Source organism: Rhipicephalus microplus, chromosome 9 (genome assembly GCF_043290135.1).
Source record: "Rhipicephalus microplus isolate Deutch F79 chromosome 9, USDA_Rmic, whole genome shotgun sequence".
Classification (NCBI taxonomy): domain Eukaryota; kingdom Metazoa; phylum Arthropoda; class Arachnida; order Ixodida; family Ixodidae; genus Rhipicephalus; species Rhipicephalus microplus.
The window spans coordinates 40,057,814-40,082,778 of record NC_134708.1 but is presented as its reverse complement, the minus strand read 5'-3'; the positions used below and the strand labels follow the sequence as shown (position 1 = coordinate 40,082,778).

Below are 24,965 nucleotides of genomic sequence, written 5' to 3'. Positions count from 1 at the left end.
TGGAAGTGCAACACCTGAATTTCCGAAGTTTCCATTGTCTGAATTTCGCCACTTATCCGCCCTTTAATTACAGATCAGAAATGCCCTAGCGGTTGATTTATTCAAATACGAACACGTACCTTCGGAAATCAAAAATTGCAAGTTTTCTGATCAGAGAGGCCCTAGGAGCCCATATAATTAAAACACAACAAAGTTTCCGGAAGAGTATAGACTTACCTTTCTGATCGGAGAAGCCGTGAAATCGATTTTTTTACTTATGGCCACACCTCAAAAAATAAGATATTACGAGTTTTCCTTTCTGATCCGAAAAGTTATCGGAGTGGTTTTCAATAAAGTAGGACCACACTTTCGGGACTCAAGAATTACGATTTCTTCTAAGGCTTACCGTTCTGATCGGAAACGCCCTGAATCAATTTCTTTCAAATACTACCATACTTTCATAAATCAAAATTACCAGCTTTTCAAAGACTTCCACTTCTGATTGGATAAGCCCCAAGAGTCATTTTTTTTTCAAATAAGACGAAAGTTCTGGAATTAAAAACTAATTGTTTTCCAAAGGCTTTAGAGTTTAAGCACGACCACACCTCCTGAAATCGAAGATTGCGAGTTTTCGGAAGGCTACCGATTCACCTCACTGACCAGAAAAGCGCAAAGAAATATTATAAATAAAGCAGGACCAAACCTTTTGAAATCAAAAATTGCCAGTTTTCTAAAAGCTATAGCTTTCTGATCAGAAAAGCCCTGATATCGATATAAATCAAATACTACCGCACCTTCTGAAATAACAAATACGCGTTTTCGAAATTCTAAGAACCGACCTTCTTGATCAGAAAAGCCCTAGAAATTGATATAAATAACGCTTTACGAAACCTTCAAAAATCGAAAATTACCACTTTTTCAATGGCTATAAACTTACCTTTTTGACCAAAAAAGCCCTTGGAATTGATGTAATTAAAATGCGAACGCACCTACTGTAATAAAAAATTGCGAATTTTCGAAAGGCCAGACTTACCTTTCTGTTCGAAAAAGCCCTAAGGAGAGGGTGTGAAAAAGCTCTAGGAATCGTTATAATTAAAGCAAGACCAAACGTTCTGAAAGAAAAAAATATACGAGTTTTCGAAAGTGCCTTTGCAAAGTTGAGAGTTTTCGAAATGCTTACCTTTCTGATAGAAAAAGCATTAACACGCCAGTTCATTCAAATACGGTAATACTTCGAGAAATCAAAATTACTAGATTTCCAAAGGCTTTCTTCTCTGATCACAATATTCTTAGCAGTCGATTTCATTCAAATACGACAATACTTTCTAAAACTGAAAATTACGAGATTTCGAGACAGCCGCATATGATAAATCTACTCGCAAAAAAATCATTCCTTCAACCTCACTTTTTACAGAGGTCAGAAAACATTGTTTACGCCAAGGTAGAGGCGCCAGAAAACCAGGGCTACCTAATGTACAGACCAACTTAAAAACTTCCTTATAAAGCCGTGGCAGTGGCCGTGTGGTAAAGTGTAAGTTTCACCATCGGAAGAGCAGTGGTTATATAATCGCGCTGGCACACTCATTTCCTAAAGGTACTCCTTACAGCTTTTCGAATTTTATTTTCTGGAGTTTGCTCGCACCTTGATAGAATTGACACAGATTTATTTGTCGCTGAAATTCCTACCACAGAGCTATATGGTAGAGCGTCTGCTTCCATTGTGGGAGGTACCGGGTTCCATTCCGTGCCGGTGCCGGCTGGAGGCCACTGGATTCAAAGGCAGAGGGAAGTAGTATCCGGACCTTGCTCCATCCTTAAGTGGTACTCCCCTCGCCCGATACCTCCGGGTTAACGGTACGAGCGGGCTTCGAGGGTCGTGCTACAGCACAAATCACAGCTATGATTGTGGACAAATTTATGAACAAGGTGGAAAATCGCTGTCACTCAAAAAGAAAAAGGTCTTATATCCATTCTGAAGATTCCACATCGTTTTCAGTTCTAGTGGCACAAGTATTTTAAGACCCAATTACTGGAATACGCGCAAACCTTCCCAAAAAGAAATGGCTCCCGGAACAATCTGGGTAGCTTTTTTTTTTATATGGGCCGAATGCTTAACCAAAACTAGGTTGTATTGGCCCACACATACTCTCAAGTTTCATGTGAAAAGTAAAAACGAAGTAGTAGTTTATTATCACTGTTTTAGAGAAAAATTGAGGGTATGTATGTGTCAATAGAGCCTTATTTAAACTAGTTTCGGTTCTAGAATCGGCCAATTTGGTAAAAAAAAAGCACTCCTCGTGTACAGTACACCTTATCACAAAACATGTTTAAGCCATCAATGTGAAACAGCCATACATTACACACAGAAATTTCACGGTCTATTGAGGGAAGGTGATGTGCGGCAGTTTAATAAGGAACAACTTTCGATGCCACCACATTTTTCAAGGCACGAGTGTGAGCATGTGACCATACATCCATGTCCCCCTTAAATGCAATTACGAACACATTATTTTTTCATAGTAGTGACAGTTCCTTGATATATATATATATATATATATATATATACATACATAAGATATCAACAGTGATTCACGAAATCAACGCATCCATGGTACTTATCCTATGCTGCCACTTGTGGCCTTTTGTTAACAACACAAAGAAATCTTTATTAAAGTAGCGACACAACAACAATAACACACAATCTCCTCATGACTACGTGGTGTGCTGCTTCTACGCAGCATCATTATTAAGGCAATGCTGTCGGTACCTTTCTTCGTAGATTTGACAGCTGGTCCAGATGGATAACTGTGCATTTTACCGTTAGTTCATCATAAAAAGTAGAATCAACTTAACATCAATGCAAAGCTTTAGAATTCCCCGGTAGTGGCGTTATGCTTAATTATGAATAGAGATTTTTTATGAAAGGTAAGCTCCGTGTGCTAGGTGCTACTGTAATAACATACTGTATATTTACACACTGTGTTATAATAAAGCTTCGTCAGTATTTAGCAAGACAATGCATGACAGTTTGTGTCCAACGCTACAACACATTCGCTAACAGATGAATTTATAAGCGTTATAGTGCATTTTTTTGCTTTTGGTGTTGTAAATTCGACCACTATTCATGTAACGATGGCGGGTTATCACTTGGAAGGCAGAAGCTTTTTGTGAATGCAACGTTACAAGCGTATAACAAGCTCTAGTGAACACTACACTATTTTAACCTATTCCGTGTTTCCATTTCAGCATTATTGCAAAAAAACTGTTTTAACCAGCTCAAAAAGGTACATTCGCAAGGAGGCAGTATACATTCGTAAACAAGCAGTACATCAAATAAAGAAATATCGGAGCTGTAGGCCTCTTGTACGTATGGAGCCAACGCCACACAGGAAATGTCTTTTTCTATTGAAGGTGGGGGCAGTGGAAGTGCCGTTTGAAACTTGGCAAAATTAACATTGCAACCATAAAGCGTTTGTCCTTTTCACAGAAACATTGTGTTAATGTTGATACCTGACTTATGAATATCAATGCGCATTCCAGTTTATTTCAGCAATTTTTTACTAAACTGATCATAGATATACTACACAAGAAAACACTGTAATATCATCAGTAAAGCTTCAGTTACAAATTGCACACTATAAAAGTTTATCAATTCTGAATTTACGAGATGAATCCATGGGACATGTCATGGTCGAAGTTGGCGATGGGGAGAAACCAGCCTATTTAAAATTTTCTTTCTATTTAATTTCACCAGCATTAAATCCCAATAAAGACCCATGTTTGCTGCATCATATTGCCAAGTCCAACCCCATAGGTAGGAATAATAGCGAATAAAGGCATCTTTATTGCGCGGCAGGATGGCCCATTAAAGACACAAATGGTTGCGTTTAGGAATGGAGATCCCACAGTACAATAAAATTTTCCACATCGCACGCAAACTAAACTCCCAAAGGGAAAACACCAAGTCTTGGGATCGATCATTCTTCAGGAAGACCCCGTCTTTTAAGGTGATCGTGTGTGTTCTCAATTTCGCAAGTATTTTTGCAAGACATCTCCATTATAGACCAGTCCCATAACGTGGTGGTAAGACGCGCGTCTATGCTGCACGTTACTGTAAGTAATCACATTCGTACGGATGCGCCGAGAAAAAAAAAATTGGTTCGACGGATTGTGAACGCTAACCAAGCTAGCAGATTGGTTAATGCGGCTGATGTAAGATTGAATAAACTAGTGACAGTAAAGGTAGGGTACATAAAGTCACATGCTTATATGGCAGGGCATGAGTTGGGCAGTACGTTGTGTGGTGAAACCGAGTCAATCCAGTCAATGAGCTTTTCGCTGATGGCCAGGTTACGCAGACAGCCGACGAAGTTGCCTCGACCAAAGAGAGTGTCGTTGCTGCTGCCCTCTGAACTATGCGAAAAAAAAGAAGAAAATCAGTCGTGCTTTGGAATTCTGAGATGTTCAAACACTTTCATAACAAAGCGTGTGAAACGATCGAGATACAAAGTTATTATTCAGTCCATTTCATTCCTCATCCAGCATAAGGTAGAAGTGGGAATGTGGTATGACGCAGGGCGATTTCGTTCTATAGGCAATAGACTTAGGCTAGAGAATATGCTCTCAACCTCACTCTTATCATGTACATTGAAACTTTCATAAAACGAACTTGGATATAAAAAATATCGGTTATAGCGAAATGAAGAACAACCTTTTATAAGATATAGTGTTCAGGAATATAGTTTCATAACGAATTTTCGAATATAGTAAACTAAGCTGCTACTTCGTTATGGAGGGGTTTAAGTGCACCCGCATTTTGTATAATTTTTATGACAATTGAACTGAAGGTTTGCTGTTCTTTCTGTAGAGCAGTTGCTACCTCTCTCTCACACTCCATTTTGCGATTCGTTATATCATGTTCCACCAATGAGGCCCTGTTCAAGCATAATTTATGTTACCGGTCACCTGCTCCAAGTTGCTGGCACACGTGCCCCGACCCCCACTTTTTGAGCATCCCCTTCATTTGAGCAGCCAGAAGAACAACCTTCTCAGACCATTACAGCTATCACTAGACCACTTCTCTTATTCAAAGCCTTTGTCATCCACATTTTCATGCCGAACTCCTACTTATATTTTTCTTTGTTTCTGACTACACTTTATTCCTACTTATATATTTCTTTGTTTCTGACTACACCTACCTTTATGATGAAGTATTTATTCCTTTAAAATGCTTCGTACACAATAGTGTGCATCACTTGTTCTTGCTATTTGTGTCAGCTGGTCGCTAACAAAAAGCAAGGTACAATAAGGTTTGAATAAATTGACCTCTTCTGCGCAATTCGATAATCATTCCGAGTCTGGATAAGCGACTGAATAAGCGTTTTGCAATTGCGAACGTAGTCGGAAATTCTTACTCCACGGGGTTTGCGTCACTCAATTCTACTGACACTTGATGCTTGTTTGTCACATTTCACACCAATGAATTCACAGGCAGAACATCTATGATGACAGCATGCATGCTCTAACCAAATTCAGGCTACCAGGAACATAGCCAGACATTTTTTTTTTTTTGGGGGGGGGGGGGGGGTCAATTATAATTTATGTATTTTTGCACGTGTGTGTGCATGTATGCGTTTGTACATATGCTACCAAATTTGAAAATTTTGATAGCGTACATACGAACTAAAGAGAGCTCATAGCAGACAGGAGTTTTGCGTAAATATGGAGTAAATTATAGGTGGAGGCAATACTGTTATTATTGTATTAATTATATTTGTAATTATTCATTCGTTAATATTTCATTAACTTATTGAAGGACCATGGTGTTACGAACGCCCGACCGGACATTTTGTAGCATTCAGCGAGAAATTAACACACCAAACGCAAAAGAAACAGCCTATGTGTAGAGCTTAATCCGAATGATCTGGTAAAGAATGTATCAATAAAAGAAACGTGTTCCAAAATTATGCAGCTCATGCTTTATTATGAATTCGACACTTCAACCAGAGCTCAAATTATTTGACATCGCATACACGCTTAAAGCAGAAAGGAGGTGGAACAGAGCAGCTCGTGTGTGCGCACAGCTGACGAACTTGATGTGTTATGTTTATGTCCTGCTGGGACATACATTCTTACATGCTAAATATTTGAAAGGAATCAAACTAAAAATAGTAGAAAAAAATTAGGCAATACTCTGGGCACTCGAGAGAAATAGGCCAAAACTTTTCTTGTAAGATGAAACACTTGGGGGGGGGGGGGGGGACGCAAAGCGTCACCTTGCTACATGGCCGGCGTCCTAGTCAGCAACACCAAGGACGAGGCCCCATCTCGAGTCGGTCTCACTAGACCATGGAGCAAACAGAAGAAAGAAGGGATCACGACGTCCCGCCGCCAGTCTTTGCAAGCCAACTCACAGTTTTGAAGCCAGCAGTGTCGGCCCAACACGTGACCTTTTGCATCAGGATCACGCAAGCAACGAGACTTGCCGAGACTTCATAGTGTGGCGTCCCGTAACTTTTATTCGGAACGCACTTGTTCGGCGCAGATATACCGGCTCAGGCAGGAGGTTCAAAAACAGAACAGGGAGCACTAAAACCCACCACACGCTGTGGCGTTTTGGTAAGGTGTTGGGCCGACATGGTGGTGGTGGTAGTGGTTAGAAGACGAGAAAAGGCACCTAATTTCTGCAACCCGGTCGGGAGCACGGCGCAGTGCATGGTGGGCTTCGCCGGCTTCAATCTTACGGCGTAATTCTCCCTCCTTTCTTTTTCCTTCCTCCATGCACCAGACTCTGCTGAGGCTTCAGCGGAGACAGATGAGAAGGGCGGTGTCCCAGTGCCCTCTAGAAGGGGTAGCAGAATGGTTGGTTGATTGATTGATTGATTGATTGATTGATTGATTGATTGATATGTGGGGTTTAACGTCCCAAAACCACCATATGATTATGAGAGACGCCATAGTGGAGGGCACCGGGAATTTCGACCACCCGGGGTTCTTTAACGTGCACCCAAATCTGAGCACACGGGCCTAAAACATTTCCGCCTCCATCGGAAATGCAGCCGCCGCAGCCGGGAATTGATCCCGCGACCTGCGGGTCAGCAGCCGACTACCTTAGCCACTAGACCACCGCGGCGGGGCGGGGTAGGAAAATGGGGCAAGTGGGTTTTATTTACTTTTTCTTTAGATGCGAAGCAGCTCTTTTACTAGCCTGTGTAACGCTGTCCCTTCGTACGAACGCGCCGCGCGCCGCAGGTGGTGGCGCGGTGCCTAGTAGGTCACGCCACTGCTGCGTGTTGATGTCATGCTCCCCTCGCAGAGCGCGCTGACGTCACTCCCTCCCTCGCCAGCTGAGCGCTCGCCGCAGCGCCCACAGCTGTTCGCCTGCAACACCCGCCACGACCACCACTCGCTACATCGCGGACTCGTCGGTTCACGAGCAGTACACCTGACGTGCGCCTAACGTACGCGTTGAGTCTGTACGCGTTGAGTCTGTACGTGTCACCTACAAGACTTACGCCAGCCATTGATTCAAACGAATCTTCCAGCGCTTACCGCAGCACCTGCGTTAGCGCCGTTCAACCCGTGACACCACCCATGAGCAACGCTGCTGCTTCGGATCCCATCCCATCAGGGTTCCCTTCGTAGAGATGGTCAAGTTTTTGGACATAGCCGCTCTATGCGAAGTGCCCTGCATTAGCGTTTTATTGCACAAAGATCACTACGGTACACTGAGTACGAGTGGCCCCAATGTATCCACGAGTGACCGTCGCTGTCCCAATCCGGCGGTTGTTTATTGCGCTTCAGTTCCACCCGGCATCCTGGTTGCTCATCGTACTCATTGACGACAAAAACAGACGCCGGACACCCGGAGCCGCCAAGCATGCCATGAAACTCAATACGCAGCCCGAAAAAATCTTCCCCAGAGAATACGTAAGCCTTGAAGTACGCGTCCCTCGTGTGTAACACTGTCACTTCAGCAATCTTATAGAATATATTACATCAAACGGAATATCATCGATTGTCAGCACATACGTCACGCTTCCAATCACTTCCCTCTATGTGGCAGTCGGCGATAACGTACTGGCTGCACTCAAATGACAGTTAAGACCTCCTTATATATAACTGAATGCATGCTGAGGACAACCTTGAGATTCCTCGAATATGGCTAGAACTTCTGGTGGTTACTCTATATAAAAGTTTAGCGCAAAAAAAAACAAAAAAGACCGAGCAAACCATTCTCTATATAATAGCATAAACAAATAAGAAGTTCTCAGTAAAAGAAGAGGATCCTGGGAATCGCACTCTTTTTATTGGCAGTAGTTCTAAGGGCCAAAGCAGCTATCGCGGCGATAAACAAGGACAGAAACTGCAAAACAGGCGCGTCTTTGGAGCCGTGCATGCTCAGATATGACCCGTTGATGATATCGCTGCTGCTGGTCAGACCACGACACTCCGTCGTTCTAGACATATGTGTTGACCTCTGTAGCCACACCACAAGCACTTCTAAACTCGGAACCCAAGTTGCCAAGGTAATTTGTTTTGAACTACGCGCTATGTCTCTAGCTTCTCGGTGTTTCAGAGCCGGTGGTTATAACTTCCGAATGGCACGATCATTCGTCAGAAGCTTTTTAATGTTTACCCAGACACCATAGCGATCTCTTTCAATCTCTTCGCCATCCCCCACTACAGAGGCTTTAGCCCTCCGCCATACCACGCCACGCCCAACCCATCACTCATACTTAAAACACCGAGACAGCATTTCTATACAGCAAAAACAAAGCAATAAATCAAATGAAAGTATTGGTACCAGCCAAAAAAACGTGGCATACAATTAATCGAATTTCAAGATATCGTATGAAGCACTACGTCTTAATAAAAAAACGGCACGATTATGGTGTGAAGTAGGCAGGGATGTCCGCATTTTTTGTTGACAACCTGATGCTTTTTAATGGGCATGTACTTCGAAGAGCACGGATGGTGCTTTTCTTTTTCAACTTCAACTATATGGAAACTCAACTTCCATGACCTGAAACATACTCGCGTTTTCAAGGTTAGCTGTACAGAAGCGTAGCTAGTAAGCCGCAATTGCTTAGACGCTCTGGAATAAGCTGAAATGGCCGCACCTCACATTAATATGAAATCAATTATATTTTTAACGATGTCGCGTCATTTTTGGCCCTACGTCACTATCTGCTAAATTAGTGTAATAACACGCGTTTCGACAATGACGAACTAGGCGCAACTTCACACTCCGCTTTGCAAACTATACAAGGTGTTATTTGGCTTACCTCTTCCGAAGTATTACCGTAGCGTACGTTGAACGATGGTTTCTGGGCGCATCCAATCGACCACGGGACACTCAACTTCTTCGAAGTCGCATCGGGTCGAGTTCACCACTTTTACACTACCGACGTTCGGAGATGGTATCCACCACACATCACAAGCAACAAACAACACACCGATAGCGGAGTAGCGTGAGCATTCAACGCTTATCTTTGCTTCCTGTGCGTCCATTCTGGTTCTAAGATCGCTTATTCTACTGCTGAGTATTTTCACCTGGAGCAAAAAGGAAACATTTTCACCTGGAGCAAAAAAAAAAAAGAAAATCCTGTAATCACAGACTTCGGTGGTTGCCGACGAGTTTGTAAGAAGCAAACGCCTCGCTGCTTTGACATCCACCTAGATATAGATTTCGATAGCGCAATAGGTGGATAGCGAAATGGTGCATCGTCTGCTACGGTACTTCCAGTTCGAGGCCCTACTTCAATGTGCCTGCTGCGCAGTGTAATTGGGGAGAAAACGTGGTTAATTTAGCGACACGTTTGTTGCCGCTTATTCAGCGATCGTGTCCTTGAATTCGTTTCGCGAATGAAAAGACGAAAGTTCGCTCATTTTAAGGAACGAAACGAGAAGCAGAAATGAGCAAACACGAGGTCTAGTAAGATGTGACTGTTGCGAAGGCGGCATGCAGTTATGCTATAAGACACGCAGTAATCTCTTGCAGAATCAACTAGATTCAGTATTTTAGAGTACACACGGTGACCACTTCGAAACCACTCACACATATCAGCACATACTTCCTAATGTGAACATACGTACGTTATGACAGGTGTAGCCGCGGCCACGTCTATGTATAGCGCGCCAGCACAGATAGCCGGCCTTGCTCTGCGGCGCGACACCTTTCGGCCGTTGCGGGTTGTGACGTCGTGTGCACAGGAGCATGCGCAGCCTTACAAACGATGCAGGCCTGCTCAGCACGGGTGACAGCGTTGCAAGGTGTGCTTGTTTCAACGAAGATCCGCACTCACTCAGGGCGCTTTCGTCATAACTACGTCAATATCTTTCGCGATACGAAGCGCGTTTCGTCTGATAACACACGCCTGCGTAAATGACGCCCTCTATGTGGCCGTCTAGAATTTATTTTTACGTGGGTGTTGGCATTATCATATCTTCATATAATAGCATGTCTCAAAACAGCCATAAAGCGTGCATCGTTGATGCCAGCGCGTTTTATCAGTAGAAATGCACTTCGTCTTACGAAATAGATGTGACGAAACCGACCTGAGGGAGCAAGGATCTTTGGCTAAACAAGCGCACCTCCCAGCGTTGTCACCCGTGCAGAGCATTCCTGCATTTCTGTAAGGCCGCGCATGCACCTCCTGAGCATGTGACGTCACAACCCGCCACGGCCGCAAGGTGTCGCGCCGAAGAACAAATTTTGCTTAACTTTAAGGCTAGGTGGCGTTAGCCACCACCCGATCTAAAGGGCACAGCCGGATACATCCATCAATCCGGCCGCTCATGTATTATCGGAAAGGGTTGTCTAAACCTTCCCGCCAGACGTGTGCCACATACCCACGGGCGGTATGTGCCACAGGTATGTGGATATGCGCCACAGGTGATGGACAGCTTATAAATACCCAGGAACGGCGAGAACAGACGTGGGTAATTTTAACGCGCGAGTGTTAAGAAAAAAGCTGTCGTCGGCAGCGTTGACCCGACTAATGCAAATAAAAATGTCAGGGCTTCCGCAGGAATCGAACCCCCGATTTCTGCTCGGCAATCAAGTAATCTACCGTAGAGCCACAACAGGTCTCGGAACTACTTATCGAACAGACCCTGTAATGTTCGTGAAACGTCAGTTTCGGTTATATAACTTTATAAGCATACCGTGATGTCGGGTTAACTTCCATAGTAGTTAAGCGTTATCCGCTAATGTTTATGTAGCATTGTTCAGGAACACCATCTGCCCCGCCGCGGTGGTCTAGTGGCTAAGGTACTCGGCTGCTGACCCGCAGGTCGCGGGTTCAAATCCCGGCTGCGGCGGCTGCATTTCCGATGGAGGCGGAAATGTTGTAGGCCCGTGTGCTCAGATTTGGGTGCACGTTAAAGAACCCCAGGTGGTCGAAATTTCCGGAGCCCTCCACTACGGCGTCTCTCATAATCATATAGTGGTTTTGGGACGTTAAACCCCACATATCAATCAATCAGGAACACCATCCTCACGAGCACCAGCACGCGCTTCATATCAGCATACCGCTTCGGGTGTTGCAAATATCCATGTTGCTGTTGTACCGTTACGCAGCTGTAAATAACTGCTAATATAAAGCCATATATATGTTTAACGTATGCATCTGCACGCATGCATATGTACAGATCCTCAGCGGCACTTCGAAACGTTTCTCACAATCAAAAATATTCAACACAGCCACGTTCCATCCGCATGCTTCGCCTAACGTCGATTCCCAAGGTACGTGGGATCTGCCGAATTTCGAATTTAAAACAGACTTGAAAGGCGTGAAAAAAAAATAACAGCAAAAGAGCACTCCTTGCGGCAGCCTGTCGGCTAGTTCTTTCATGGCTGTCCACGGTCCCTTCTGCTACGTTGTTCCTGACGCGTGCAACGTGTGCCCTGCCATAACCGTAAGCAGCAGAGGAGGGGGGCGTTCGTGGCAGAACCTCCTCCCCAACCGAACGGATCTTTGGGGCGGACTCTTCCCTCTTCCTCTTAGTTGACAAATGGGCGCCTCCTCCTCCCTCCTGCCCCTCTGCCCACGCCTTTGAGCCATGTCGTCAAAACAAGCCTCGTGTCGCAGTCGTGAGGAGCTTCATTGAGAAATATTTTAATAATAATAATAATAATAATAATAATAATAATAATAATAATAACAACAACATCTGGGGCTTTACATTCGAAAACCACGATACGATGGCTCCGGAAATTGCGACCACCTGATGTCCTTTAACGTGCGCTGTCAACGCAGAGTACACATGCAGTCCTTTACCATTTCGCCTCCATCGAAATACGATCGCCACTGCCGGGATCGAAACCGCGATTATTGGGTCAGCACCAAGAACCATTGTCATTCTTCCACGAAGATTCCCACACGCTACAAACTTTCTGAAAAAGAGTGCGTTTTGCGATTTTGTTAGAATATCATTGCATTTCGATAAACCAAATCGTGGATGCATTTTTGACGAAGAAGGTGAGCGTCTTTCGCTGAAAATTTATCTCGAATCAACTGTCGATTGAGCAAAACAGTTCAATATATCAAATTTGACGAAACCTTGAAAAATTTTAAGACTGATTTTTTAAGGCTAGCAATTTAGTTGAATAATGGAACTAAAATTTGTTACGTATCGTTGCGCGAAAATTGTCATACGCGGACGTAAAATTTGCGGGAAGCGTAAGGTCAGTCTACAGGAGACAAATCCTTGTAAGTGCGAAGCTTCGGCTACGTGAACAGTATATTCTGCTATAGATTTCAGAAATTTTAAATGTAACTTTATCCTGTTGTAAAATATTCCGCGATAGCCACTAACTATCATTTACAAGCACATAATAATATTCTCCTTCCCACAAACAACATTAAGCAAAGCAGATAAAAAGCGGCGTTTAATCGTTCTTCAGGCGTTGGTTCTGCATACTCTTAGCAACTGCAATTTAAAATTCAGCAGTTTTTTTTTTAATTTCACAGAAACGCTATACATGCAAGACACGCACACACGAGTTAATTAAAACTTCAGTACAAAAAATTCTGAAAATCAGTGGAACACGTATGCAGAGGTGTTCTACGTAAAATTCTAGTTTCAGCAATTAAACGTTGCACAAAGTATGATATCGCCACGCGCTTTTCACTCTCGCGGTCTCCGCTGCAAGCTGACGGTCACTTGAGGTGGGGCGAGCCCTCATAGTCGGCCGACGGCCGCGTCTCCACGAAGCTCTTGGAAGTGCTGGACATGCAGTATCGCTTGAGCTCCGAGATCGCGCCGGTCGCCGCGTCGGGCAGTCTGGCATCCTTGGTCTCGGGCAACCGGTCGACCAGCAGAAGGGCTACGACGGCCAGCACAAGTCCGCACGTTTTGCGGACAGACGCGTCTTGACCACCGAAGAGGAGCGAAACGGTGACTCCACCCAGGATGCCCGTCGAGTAGGCGACGCTGAAGCCCGCGGCGCGCTCGGCCGTTACGTACAGCTCCAGGCAGTAGACGCACGCGAAGGCCATGTTCACGAGCACTGAGGTCATCAACAGCTCGTTGGCGAAGACGACCGCGAACAGCACGGAACCGCCCCAAGAGCGGGCCGGCTCGACTACGGCTAGAAGCGCGATGGCAGCGTTTCAGAAGTCGCACCGCCAGCAGCACGCTGAAGACGCGGGGTACCACCAGGACCGCCGTCTGCCAGAAGGACAGAAAACGCTGCGCCCCGCAGCACGCATGCGCTCCTTGCGGTTCTCCACATCATGACGCCTCGTTCAGGACGATGAACAGACTTAAGAAACGCCGCGCCAGCGACGCGGTCCTCGCAACGGGTCCTGGAAGAACGACCATGCCCGACATGGTGCTTCCGTGCTGCAGCGACCCCTCCGTGGCGCGAGGTCCTTCGGGGGTCAAGGCACCGGCTATGGCGGTGGTCTCTTGAAGCCGCCGTGTGACGGTGCGGTCCAGGTCGGCGTCGGAGCGACGACCACTTTGTGCCGCCATGGTGTAACAGCGCTCGACGAAGTCTGAGACGTTGCCGATGACTAGCAACCACCGCGAGGACTCCCGGACTGCCTGGAAACTTGTCAGGAGCAGCGAGACCGGTACGAGGAAGGCGAATGCCAGCGTGCGACGGTCGAGGACTAGCGCTGCGGCACTCATTAGACACGGAACCCAGCTGCAGATTACGTACGCCACGATGACGTAACAGACGTAGTCAGTCCTGCATTTGACAGCAATGAAATTACCTTGGTACGCTTGCTTCTTTCGTTTGTGCCAGCCCGTATTGTCAATGAGTGTTTCACTACCCTATACCACGGGCGTCTCAAACTTGCCTTAAGCGGGCCACAGCTACAAAAGCCAGTTCCCTGATGAGCGGAAATTCACGTTGAAGGTTGAAGCGATGTTGGGGGGGCAGGGAGCATGAAAAAAAAATGTCGGCTAATTGTGTTCTTCGAATGCGGGAAGGCATTTCTTGTAAATCATGGATCTCTTCTAAAAGCATTTGACGTCACGTTTTCAGAAACATATCGACATTATCTCCAGAATAACCAAAATCCTAAATCCGATTCTGAAATATAGTATTTTCCCCTCTGTGGTTACGTTTAGACAAAGTGATTCGATGACATGTCTCACGAGAAAAAAAATGCTCGAGATCACTCTCGTCTCTCTCGCTTAGCGATGGTCAATAAATCGATAGCCTGTGTCGAGCTAGCGCCTGTGTCTGTTCCATCTTTTCTCCCGTTCTCAAGTGAAACACCAGATGGTCAAAATTCCCAGAGGCCTCCACTACGGCGTCTTTGATAATCATATCGTCGTTTTGGGAGCTAAGACCCAGGTACAATTATTAATAATTGGAAGTACATTTCGTGTTTTGATCACCTACTTCTCGAAAGCATGCGCAATCACCAACCTTCTGGCCTCGCAGGTAACCTCAAAGAGAAGAACGACGGAGACGATCGCGAAGCCGCACAGGGAAGCCGCAACCAACATGCGCAACAGCACGAGTTGCAAGAAGGTGAGCGCGAACACGGTCAACGCCGCGGCGACCACAGTGACCACGGCGCAGGCCAGCAGTACGGGCCTGCGACCCGCGTTGTCCGCCATCTTGCCCATGAATGGCGTGCACACGACGCCTCCGAGGTAGGTGTAGATGCGCGCCGCGAGCACCATCCACGCGTTGGAGCACACCAGGTCCCACTCGTTGAGTGCCGTGAGCACGCCCGGAGATACGTCGTAATCCCACTCGTGGCACGGAAACTCGTACCGAGAACGGTTGATGTAGCCTGGCCACAGCACCGTGACGGTTGTCTCCGGCCCCGAGGTCGACGCTGCAGCGGTGTCGAGAACGAGATGGCGTCTAAAGAGCCCCTAAACCTCACCGAGATCAAAGAAGAGACAGTACTTTGTCGCTTGCACTGCCCGTCCTACAAGCGCGATCTCCCTTTCGCCGCTTATCTCTGCATAAAACACGTGGAATATAATAATGCTCTGAGCGTTCGGCCAGTCAGGATGCCGCGCTTTTCGATAACACGCTGCTACCTCTGCTTGCGCAGTCGCGAACGCAGTAAACGAAGCGATATCAGGTTGTCGCGCATGATAAGCATGCGAGACAAGGCAGAACTGGCATAGGACTGCATTGCAAAGCAGCAATAGGAGACATGTCACAACAGTTATATCTGGTACATCGACCAATCGAGAACTTCTTTCATGCTGGCGTCTTGAGCGAACTGCCGGCGTCAAGAAGTGTGCCGCAAAGACTGGCAACGCTGGGAGAGAATAACGTGCTCGTTCTTCGTATTTTGAGAGGCTGTTCAGGGGGCCTTGTATTTGACTAAGCGCACCTTTTAAGTTGTACCAACGCGTCCGCCACGGTGGTGTAGCGGTTACGGTGCCCCACAGCTGGCCGAAGGTCACAGGTTCGCTCCCGGCATCGCATTTTCGAGGAGAAATTTCCGGAGCCCTCCGGTATGGCGTTTCTCATAAGTCACATCGCGGTTTCGGCACGCAAAACCGGACGTATCATGAACGTATTCAAAAGCGGACGAAAGCATATAGCAATAGGCGTGCGCAGGGTACTTCAATAGGGGGCAGAGGGCGGCGGGCTAAGTCTCGCCCGCACAGTTTACAGCGGGTACACGCCTCTGGGCGTCCTGTCAGGAGAATTCAGTGTCTTCTAATTAAACGAACCTTAATTTTTTTCTTTGGAAACACTGCTGCGACGGTACTTCGCAGGAATACAAAAACGTAACAAGAATTTGCATGGGCACTTTATGGGGAGAGGTGTCAAAACCGTGCGGATAGGCATGCGGAGAAGGGAGGGAGACGCAGATTCGTGGCAGCGTCCCCCCCCGCCCTTTTTATTAGGTCGATGTATGGTGCAGACTTGGGGCCCCCTCTCAGGTGACTAGGCCGCGCCCTTGATTCCCCCACCCCCGTGCACGGCTTTGATTTAGTGCGCTAATAATAGCTGTCCGGGTTTAACGTCCCAAAACCACCATATTATTTTGAGAGACGCCGTAGTGGAGGGCTCCGAAAACTTTGACCGCGTGGGGTTCTTCAACGTGTACCCAAATCACACACGGGCCTCAAATTTTTGCCCGCATTGAAAGAGCAGCCTGAATTCGATCCCGCGACCTGCGGGTCAGCAGCCGAGACCCTGAGCAACTAGACGACCGTGGCGGGTTATGACTACGTGCACTCACCCACGCCGTGCGAGTAGGGAAACCTGTAGACGGTGCATCGGCTGTAGCAGCCGTCTGGACCCACGAGAATAGAAGCTTTCTTCCAAGCCTGCGTGCTCTCGTTGGAGAACTCGGCCGGCTGCTTGCACCAGTGGTCCACGACGTCAGCCGGCGGCGCCAGCATTCGCAGTGACTGGTAGTGGAAGGCAAGCGCCCCGAGGGACAGCTGGGCGCACGCCAAGATGCGCAGCTGGTGCGAACCCTGACCCAGGAACTCATTGGTGGAAGGATCAGCCGGCGAGACGCGGTACGAGTGCGCGTCGCCAAACGTGACCACACAGTGTCCTTCGTGTCCTTGTCTCTGTGTCGTCGTTTTGTTCTCGCGCTATAACTATCGTCACACTCTGGCCCCGCGACTTGCGCTTCGGTGGCGTCCCCAACGGGACCTCCTGGCAGGGGCCAGACGCCTGCGAGAGCACAGAATTACGTTAATTTTACCCTCAGATTACCAAAAGGTCAAAATTTAATTGTGATGTTCCACTTGTACATGATTATCAACAAACAAATAGCTGCGAGAATTTTTCGAAAGAGTGTCGTAACAGCGAAGTTACAAGCGTTTGACGATCCACATTGAAAGAGGCCCTCATCATTTCGATCTTTCCTTCGCTATAGGATACGTTCGTCGGTTGGTCTCTTCTATTAGTCGAGTGCTTCTCCTCGCACGGCGAGGAGAAAGAGCGCCGAATGCGCGTACCTGTGGGCAGACGAGCTGGTTCTTTTTGTGAATGACACAAAAAGACGCGAAATGTTGACGTCACGGCCTACGCTATTGAAAGGGCAACAGAGGAGAAGGGATTACTTCTTACCCCCGTATTGCAGAACTTCCCTTCACTCAACGCTTCACCTTCACTTGAGAAAGCCGAAGGGAGCGCTGTCTCTATAGGCACGGCAAGTCACTGCATATCAGCGATAATCTGCTGTGATTTTTGAGTAGCGCAGCATCATTTTCAGCCGAGCAGCGGTGCAGTGCTCAACTCTGTCAAGTGAAGGGTGAAAGTCGAGTCGAGGAGCGTTTCTGAATACGGGGGGTAGCAATACCGCACATGGCATTGTTATCATTACCGCACTTTGAAAAACAATTTATCGTTTTCGTTCATGCTTATATATTATACGTCTTTTCTATTAAACTTTCAATCGTTAGACAGCGCTTGTGTAATGCCCTCCTTAACGTTTTCGTGTTCTTTTTTTTCCACTGAACGTGACGAGTACTGAGGGCTCGGTTTCTTGTTCGACATGACATAATTGAAACGACATGCAATGAAGCAAAGTAAACCATACATTACGTCATTCGCAGTGTAGAAATTACGGCATAAATGGAAAGCAATGAAAGTGGATGAAAAATCGAATAGCCGCAGCGACAGGGACCTATACAACCTTCGGAAAACGTCTTCTATGCTCTGCAAACTGAGTTGAAGCAGTGGTTGCTTTCCCATACACCTGGTTAGGTATTCTTGTGTTAACGAACGGCTCGTAGCCATGGAGGCGAGTTTGGAACATTTTTCTTGCTATTTGGCGTCACGTAGCACCTGAAGTCATGTTATCAAGTTGGATCTCTGTCTGACCGCGCACCACGCCTGCTCCGGAGACGATGACGTCACCGGGCTGCGTCTCTTCTCAACAGCGGCGCATCCGAGTAGTGGACGGCTCTGATCCGGTGCGTTCTCGAAGACATTCTCCTCTCGCATAACAAAACAATATAGTTTCGCCACCGTAATCTGGAAGACGCGCTTATGATAATTGTTTAGCTATGATTTCTTTTTAAACAATTCAGGAGTCTCTGCCATATCGTTCAAATAAAGGTTTCGTGTGAGGGCGGGACGTGCTACTTTTCCTTTTTTTCAACAGCAGGATTCACAAACGCGTTACCCAAGGGCCGAATGCGACGCATCGCAGCCGGCAAAGACTGTTTACGTCCAATATACTTGTGTTGTTCACGTTCATGGCCATAGACATGAGTAGGGTTCCCCTTCAGGGGGGGGGGGGCGAATTCGTCCCAGCACCCCTTCTCTCTATTATGTCAATGTATGGGGGCTGGCTTTGAGCCTCCTGTACCCCCCGAGTTGCAGCAGCCCCTTTCCTATGTAAACAGCTGACATCGCGCCCCCCCTCTTAGGTGACTAGGAGGGGCGCCCCCCCCCTTCCTCCGTTCATAGCCTGAAGACATGAGTATAGTCTCAAGCAATATTTGTTGTGAAGGCCCCAAACCTGTCATCATATCTTCAAACATAACCGGGAAGCAAAACTATATTCCACAATTGGTATTTACATGAGTCATCCTGAAGATGGGTGTCGATGGGTACTTCGAAGCCTGATTCCCGATGCTGCTTCAGAAATAATCCATATATAAGATACGGGGAACCCTGCCTTTGAAATGGCAAGGTTAGCTAACATTCAGTGCAAACTATACCGGATGCGAAATTTTTCTGGGATTCTAAACACACTCAGCTTCTTGTTAATGAAGATGGAGGCAAGCCCGTAGCCAAAAGGGGTGCGCTACGCCCCACCCCCCTCCTGAAGTCATGATGAAGGGGGTGTTTTACCGAAAATATTAGGTAACTAAAATAGGTCTTTCGCCAGAATAGTCAAGGTCGATCTTCAGCAAGTCAGCCCCAACCCTAGAATATTCCTGGCTACGGGTCTGCATGGACGGCACAGTATCCAAACACATGCCCGCACACGCATGATCGCTGTTGCAAATCAAGGTCAAGTCTCTCCAAGTCAGCGATTGTTTGTCAAGATTATGGAAGCCTAACGAACGGACGGAGTGGGCGACAGAGACAGACGACATGAATGGATGGATGGATAGGCGTTGAACAGTTTTGATTGGGTGGCGGCTCACGCCACTTAGCTGTAACTCAAAATGAAGAGTCCAAATACCAATTATGAAGCCCAAGACAATTCTGCTCCTGCTTTGATTTGAGCCACCATTTAGATAACGGAACTTCGGTCATTTCTACCTGCTCAAATTCTATTGTGCTTTCACTGACCCTAAACGATAAAGGCATAAAGCTTCGATTGCTTGACTATAGACAGACCTGCTGCAAATCCGCTATTTTTAAAGGGACTCGGCTGCTCAGATCAGTGGGTGAAGTTCTAGATTCAAGGCACGAATCTGCGACATAGCATGCTCACCGCAGCCATCTCCGGGTCCGTGATAGTCCGTGCGATACCGGTGCTGTCGTGGGCGCCTGCACCCTGCGTGGCGGGAGCTGTAGACGTCAGATTTTTGTACTTCGTGATGTCGCTGCTCTTTCCCAGCTGCTTGACGGCATAATCGTGCGTAGTGGTCGTCGCGGAGCCGTCAGCGAGTGCCTTCACCACTGCCTGCGAAGAACTGCCGGTTCGGGCGCTAATCACGTCGTCCCCAACTGACTCCACCATGAGGGTCGAAAGGTCCTCGCGTAGGAGAGACGGTGCGTCCCATGGATGCATCAAGCTCGCCTCGGACGTGGCCGCTGGCGACCCCGCCTTCTCAGAAACACGCTTTTTCTTCGTTTTTCTGCGGCAGGATATTAGGAAACCTTGAACCTGTTGAAGAGAGCGCGAAGTACGACAACGACAAGTGAAGACTGAAGGACACGCCTCAGCACTGTGCTGTGTCCTTCAATCCTACCTTGTCTGCGTCGTTCTTTGCGCTGTTTTCAAGATGTTCAAAAACCATTACCAACTATTCTTGGTTTCAACCTAAAAAAAAACAATGTCAGCTCTGCGCGCAGCCATCGCTTTCTCTCCCACAAAGAATTTGTATAAATGCTGCATCAAATAACCATTATTCATTTTCGTGACATCGAGCACTTCTCTAGTGTTTCAAGTAGTTGACTTTCCAACAGACAAAACGATTGCGTCGCTGGTTTTAGGTTGGAAACTTGAAGGTCCTCACAAATTTCGCAGAGGTTCTGACATTGTTGCTTTATGGCACTTAATGTTTCAGGTAGTAGCGACGATTTCCTCTTAATACGCGTGGTATTTACATTATCCGAGACAAAGTACTTACGGTGTGAGCGAAATCCGACTAGCACAATTTTGTTTCGTCGGTAAAAGGAAGGCGCTATGCAGTTTTGTGGGCGGATCTCGTATTTTTTTTTCCCTAGGTTCTCACCGAACGTTGCACAGTTATCGATTCTTCTTATCGGAAACACTTTTCACCGGCTCAGTGCTTATAACTGTTATCACGTGTGTTCTAATACTATCAGCTAAACCAGATTATAGTCTTGCCTCCGCGTTCAGTGTATCCATGCATAATCTTCAACCTAGTATTTTGTCGGTGTTCAGCACTTGGGCTGCTTGGTTGCGTCAAAGCCGGTGGCTTTGACGCAACCACTGGCGACTAGCGCTCAATCCACCTCTTTCATTTTTTTCTTTCGTGCTGATGCCGTTTTAGTAGAAGGAATGCATCTAAGGAGACACGGCACCTGCGCGTGCGCAGGAGCAGTCTATAGCTTGGCCATCACCGGGAGGTGAGGAGACATTTCGCGACTTTTCCGCTAGGGAAACGGCGCGTGCATAGTGGCGTCGTGAAGGCCCACATTTGCCGGTTCTTGATTCGGTCTGGTACATACACACAGCGACCATGATGACGTTAAGGAAGCATAATCACGTTTCTATAGAATACCTGAAATTCTGCGCACACCTGTGCGATTATGTAATCCGGCGATAATGAAAAAGTGCCTCCGGACTTGCTCCTGCGTCATGCCTAAATTTAGCTCCGGATAATTAAGGTGAAGCTGTTATTATTTCAGGGTGGGGGGGGGGGAGAATTCGTCTCTAGTTTCTGTATTTATTGGACACCTACTTATGGCTGATACATTCAGCGCCTCTGGGGGAAAAAAACAGGCGCGTTGATGCTCCAGTGCGCCCGACTGCATCCGTCTGTCTCACCCGTCGAACTAGCGTAGCAAAGCTCACCTTTTCTTAGGTGCAGTCAAAGATCCCGTACCACCCCAAGAGCGGCTCCGACGACGACGTCTCGCAGCCTTGGAATCTTTGCCATCGGCCTTGGGTTGCGCACTGCCTTCGCTCATGATGAGAAAAAGATGAAACGCGTTTTACTGCGGTCAAAGTCGGTCGGTTGTGGCACTTAGATGCCTGGCGCAACCAGACGCCAAACTATTTGAGCTTATTCTTCGCTGCCAACGTGGCACGTGTGCCCCATGGTAAGGCGCCTCAATGACGAATCCTCAAACATGGCTCATACCGACTCAGGGGGATCATCCAAGAATCGATTATATAATTTAGTGAGACTTTTTTTCGTATTCGTTATCTATTGATTGATCGATATGTGGGGTTTAACGCCCTGAAACCACCTCATCATTATGAGGGACGCCTTAGCGGAGGGCTTCGGAAATTTCGACCACCTGGAGTTTCTAAACGTATACGTGCACCCAAATCTCTGCACACGGGCCTACAACATTTTCGCCTCCATCGAAAATGCAGCAGCCGGGATTCTATCCCGCGACCTGCACGTCAGCAACCAAGTTCCTTAACCACTAGACCACCGCGGCGGGGCGTATTCATTACTTACACCCAAAAGCAAAACTACGTACGTATTACGGAAGGAGTGAAATAGTTGCTTTTCACTCGTTACTTGTTCTTGTTTGTCTTCTACTGTGGCTCACCCCCATTGTGGAGTATTGACCAAGAATTCGGTGATGTTATAAAACCTTATGGAATTTTAAGATAATGAAGGTTTTAGAATAAACCAGCCCATGGTTCATGGTTCAGCCCATGGATACAGTTTTGTACTAAGAAAACTTGGCACAAAGCCCTACGCTAACCCCTCATCTTTTTGCCGTATTCTTATCTACGTTAATATTCTTCCGCTGATATTAAAGGGATATACCAAAGAAACTGAGAGGCCTTCCTTTACTGTGATGGTGAAAGTCAACTGCCGCAGTAGCCACTCTGCAGCTGAACGTTCTGCGGCAGCTGCCACGTCGTCTCCACCCCACTTCGCGCTCCCCTGTGCGGTGGCGCTGCTTCCATTCCCGCTCTTCCCCCTTCGAGCAAACGACACCTGCCTGTATCTGAGCCCACGCATATAAAACGGGGGCTTAGGCAGGGGTGTCCTCTGTCACCCTTGTTATTCATGATGTACCTACAAGGATTAAAGGCCAAGTTAGAGGGAAGTGGACTGGGCTTCAACCTCTCTTTCGTCAAACAAGGAAAACTCATTGAACAGGCACTACCAGCATTGATGTACGCAGATGATATAGTGCTAGTGGCCGATAACAAGAAAGATTTGCAGAAATTGACGGACATCTGCTGTAATGAGGGAGATAGGTCAGATTCCAGATTCAGTAAAGAAAAATCAGCAGTCATGATTTTTAATGATTATGAAGGTAGTGACCTTAGAATACAGGAGGTCACGCTAGAGATAACAGATAAATACAAATATCTGGGCGTACGGATAAGCAATGGGACCGAGTACCTAAGGGAACACGAAATATACGTGACGACTAAAGGTAACAGGAATGCAGCGGTGATGAAAAACAGGGTACTGTGGAATTATAATAGGTATGATGTTGTGAGAGGAATATGAAAAGGGGTCATGGTTCCTGGGCTGACGTTCGGCAATGCGGTCTTGTGCATGAGATCAGAAGTTCAAGCAAGATTAGAAATTAAGCAACGTAGAATAGCTATACTTTAGGAGCTCACATGAATACACCAATTCAGGGAGTACAAGGTGATAGGGGATGGACATCATTCGAGGGCAGGGAAGCTAGCAGCAAGATAAAATTTGAGAAACGATTGAGAGAAATGGGGGAGGGGCGTTGGGCTAGGAAGGTATTCAGCTACTTGTACATGAAGAATGTCGATACAAATTGGAGGAAGCGAACCAGAAAATTGACTGGTAAATACTTAAAAAACTGCAGGAAGCCAAGCCAAAAAGAATTATCGGTTTATAAGTAAAAATTAAACTTAACGAGTAAGATTAACGAGTAAAAATTAAACTCTTCACTGCAAAGTGCCAGTGCTTAACTTCACCATTAAAAAAAGATAAATTTAGTTTTTGTTCACTAAGTACTACGGCTAGGTGGCATTAGCCGCCCGATCTAAAGGGTACAGCCATATCAATCAATCCATCCATACTTGTGGTCTCGCGCACAAAAATAATCATCAGGCCGTAACCCTTGTTCAGTACCAAAACCATTGTTCTTGGCAGCACGAGTAATGCTATTTTTCTAATAAAACGGGGTCGTGAAGCGCAGCGCCACCACACATCACGCTGTCATATGCCGGATTGCTGACGGATCACGGCTACGACGGCGTAGAGTTACTGTATATGCTACCTTTAGGTAGCAGAGTTGCGCCACTGTTTTCCGGGCGCCGCTCGCTCCGCCTACAGGACTTCAGCGCCCCTATTCGCCGAGCGCCATCACGTGGTCATAAGTGGTTCAAATGCGCTGCGGAGAAGCCAACGCTACGATGATTCCGGGCGGATCAAGCGTTGTTGACATCGGCTGTTGTTTCACATCAGCTGTCGTGAGCCGCGATTGTAATACGGGCGCAATAGAGAGCCGTGCGTAATATGGGCGTCGCATGGGTACTCTCGATCGCTGTTCAGCTCAATTCAGTTGAAGGCGATACAACTACACCTGGCTCCCTCACACAGTTAACGAATGAGTCCAACATGATGAAAAAATTTCATCCCTAACTGGTCGGATTGCGCTCAGAAGTGCAAAAATAATTTCATATTTGTAAATGGGAAAAACAGCGGAAAAGGCGAAGCTAGTGTAACCAACCATAAATATGTATCTCACTGGTTGAACGAGCTACGCACTTTGTTTCATTATTACATACCAAGAACGTAAGCATCAAATCAAGGCTTCTAGGTGTGACCGGAGCAACCGAGTTTCACTCATACTTTTAAAAAATTTAAAGAAAGCGAAAAAATAAATAAAGCAACGCTAGTACCATAATCCCTCAATATTGAGAGACTATGTAGCACTCTAAAGCGCGAGCGTTGCTCCTACGCAGGTGGTGAGTGGCTTTCCCGCAAGACATTTGAACCCAAGATGGCGTACCTTGGCGCAACTCTGTACACTACTGAAGGTAGCATATATAGTAACTCTGCGACGGCGCACTAGCTAGCACCCCGTGGCGGGAAAAGCTCCGTGAATACCTCTCATACACGATCTGCCAGAACCTATAAGAGGGTTGCAAGTGACGTCATCCGCTTGGTGCGCTAGCGGCATCCGCCGCCAGGTTTATTTTATGCGGACGATATCGTCTTATTTGCGGACAGTCGAGATGATATACAGC

At 46.7% G+C, this 24,965-nt stretch overlaps 1 protein-coding gene across 2 annotated transcripts; it reads right to left on the bottom strand.

Moving 5' to 3' along the window:
* Window positions 1-1,626: 1,626 nt before the first annotated feature.
* LOC142771676 (uncharacterized) lies at window positions 1,627-20,895 on the bottom strand. Of its 2 annotated transcripts, XM_075873471.1 has the most exons (3): window positions 20,698-20,895; window positions 19,836-20,202; window positions 1,627-4,392 (listed from the first exon to the last, which is right to left on the bottom strand). In XM_075873471.1, exons 2-3 carry the CDS (start codon window positions 20,133-20,135, stop codon window positions 4,330-4,332), a joined length of 363 nt encoding a protein of 120 aa, XP_075729586.1. In that variant the 5' UTR covers window positions 20,136-20,202; window positions 20,698-20,895; the 3' UTR covers window positions 1,627-4,329. The 2 variants fall into 2 exon arrangements, 1 of the variants encoding a protein (XP_075729586.1); XR_012886059.1 differs by lacking the exons at window positions 19,836-20,202; window positions 20,698-20,895 and adding an exon at window positions 9,267-10,092.
* Between the last annotated feature and the right edge of the window lie 4,070 nt (window positions 20,896-24,965).

Excerpts from the sequence above, each read along its gene's own strand:
- LOC142771676 (XM_075873471.1), bottom strand. The coding sequence starts at position 20,135 with ATGCATCCATGGGACGCACCGTCTCTCCTACGCGAGGACCTTTCGACC. Across the intron at positions 4,393-19,835 it reads CGGACCCGGAGATGGCTGCG|TTCAGAGGGCAGCAGCAACG; the intron begins GTGAGCATGCTA and ends TTTTTCGCATAG.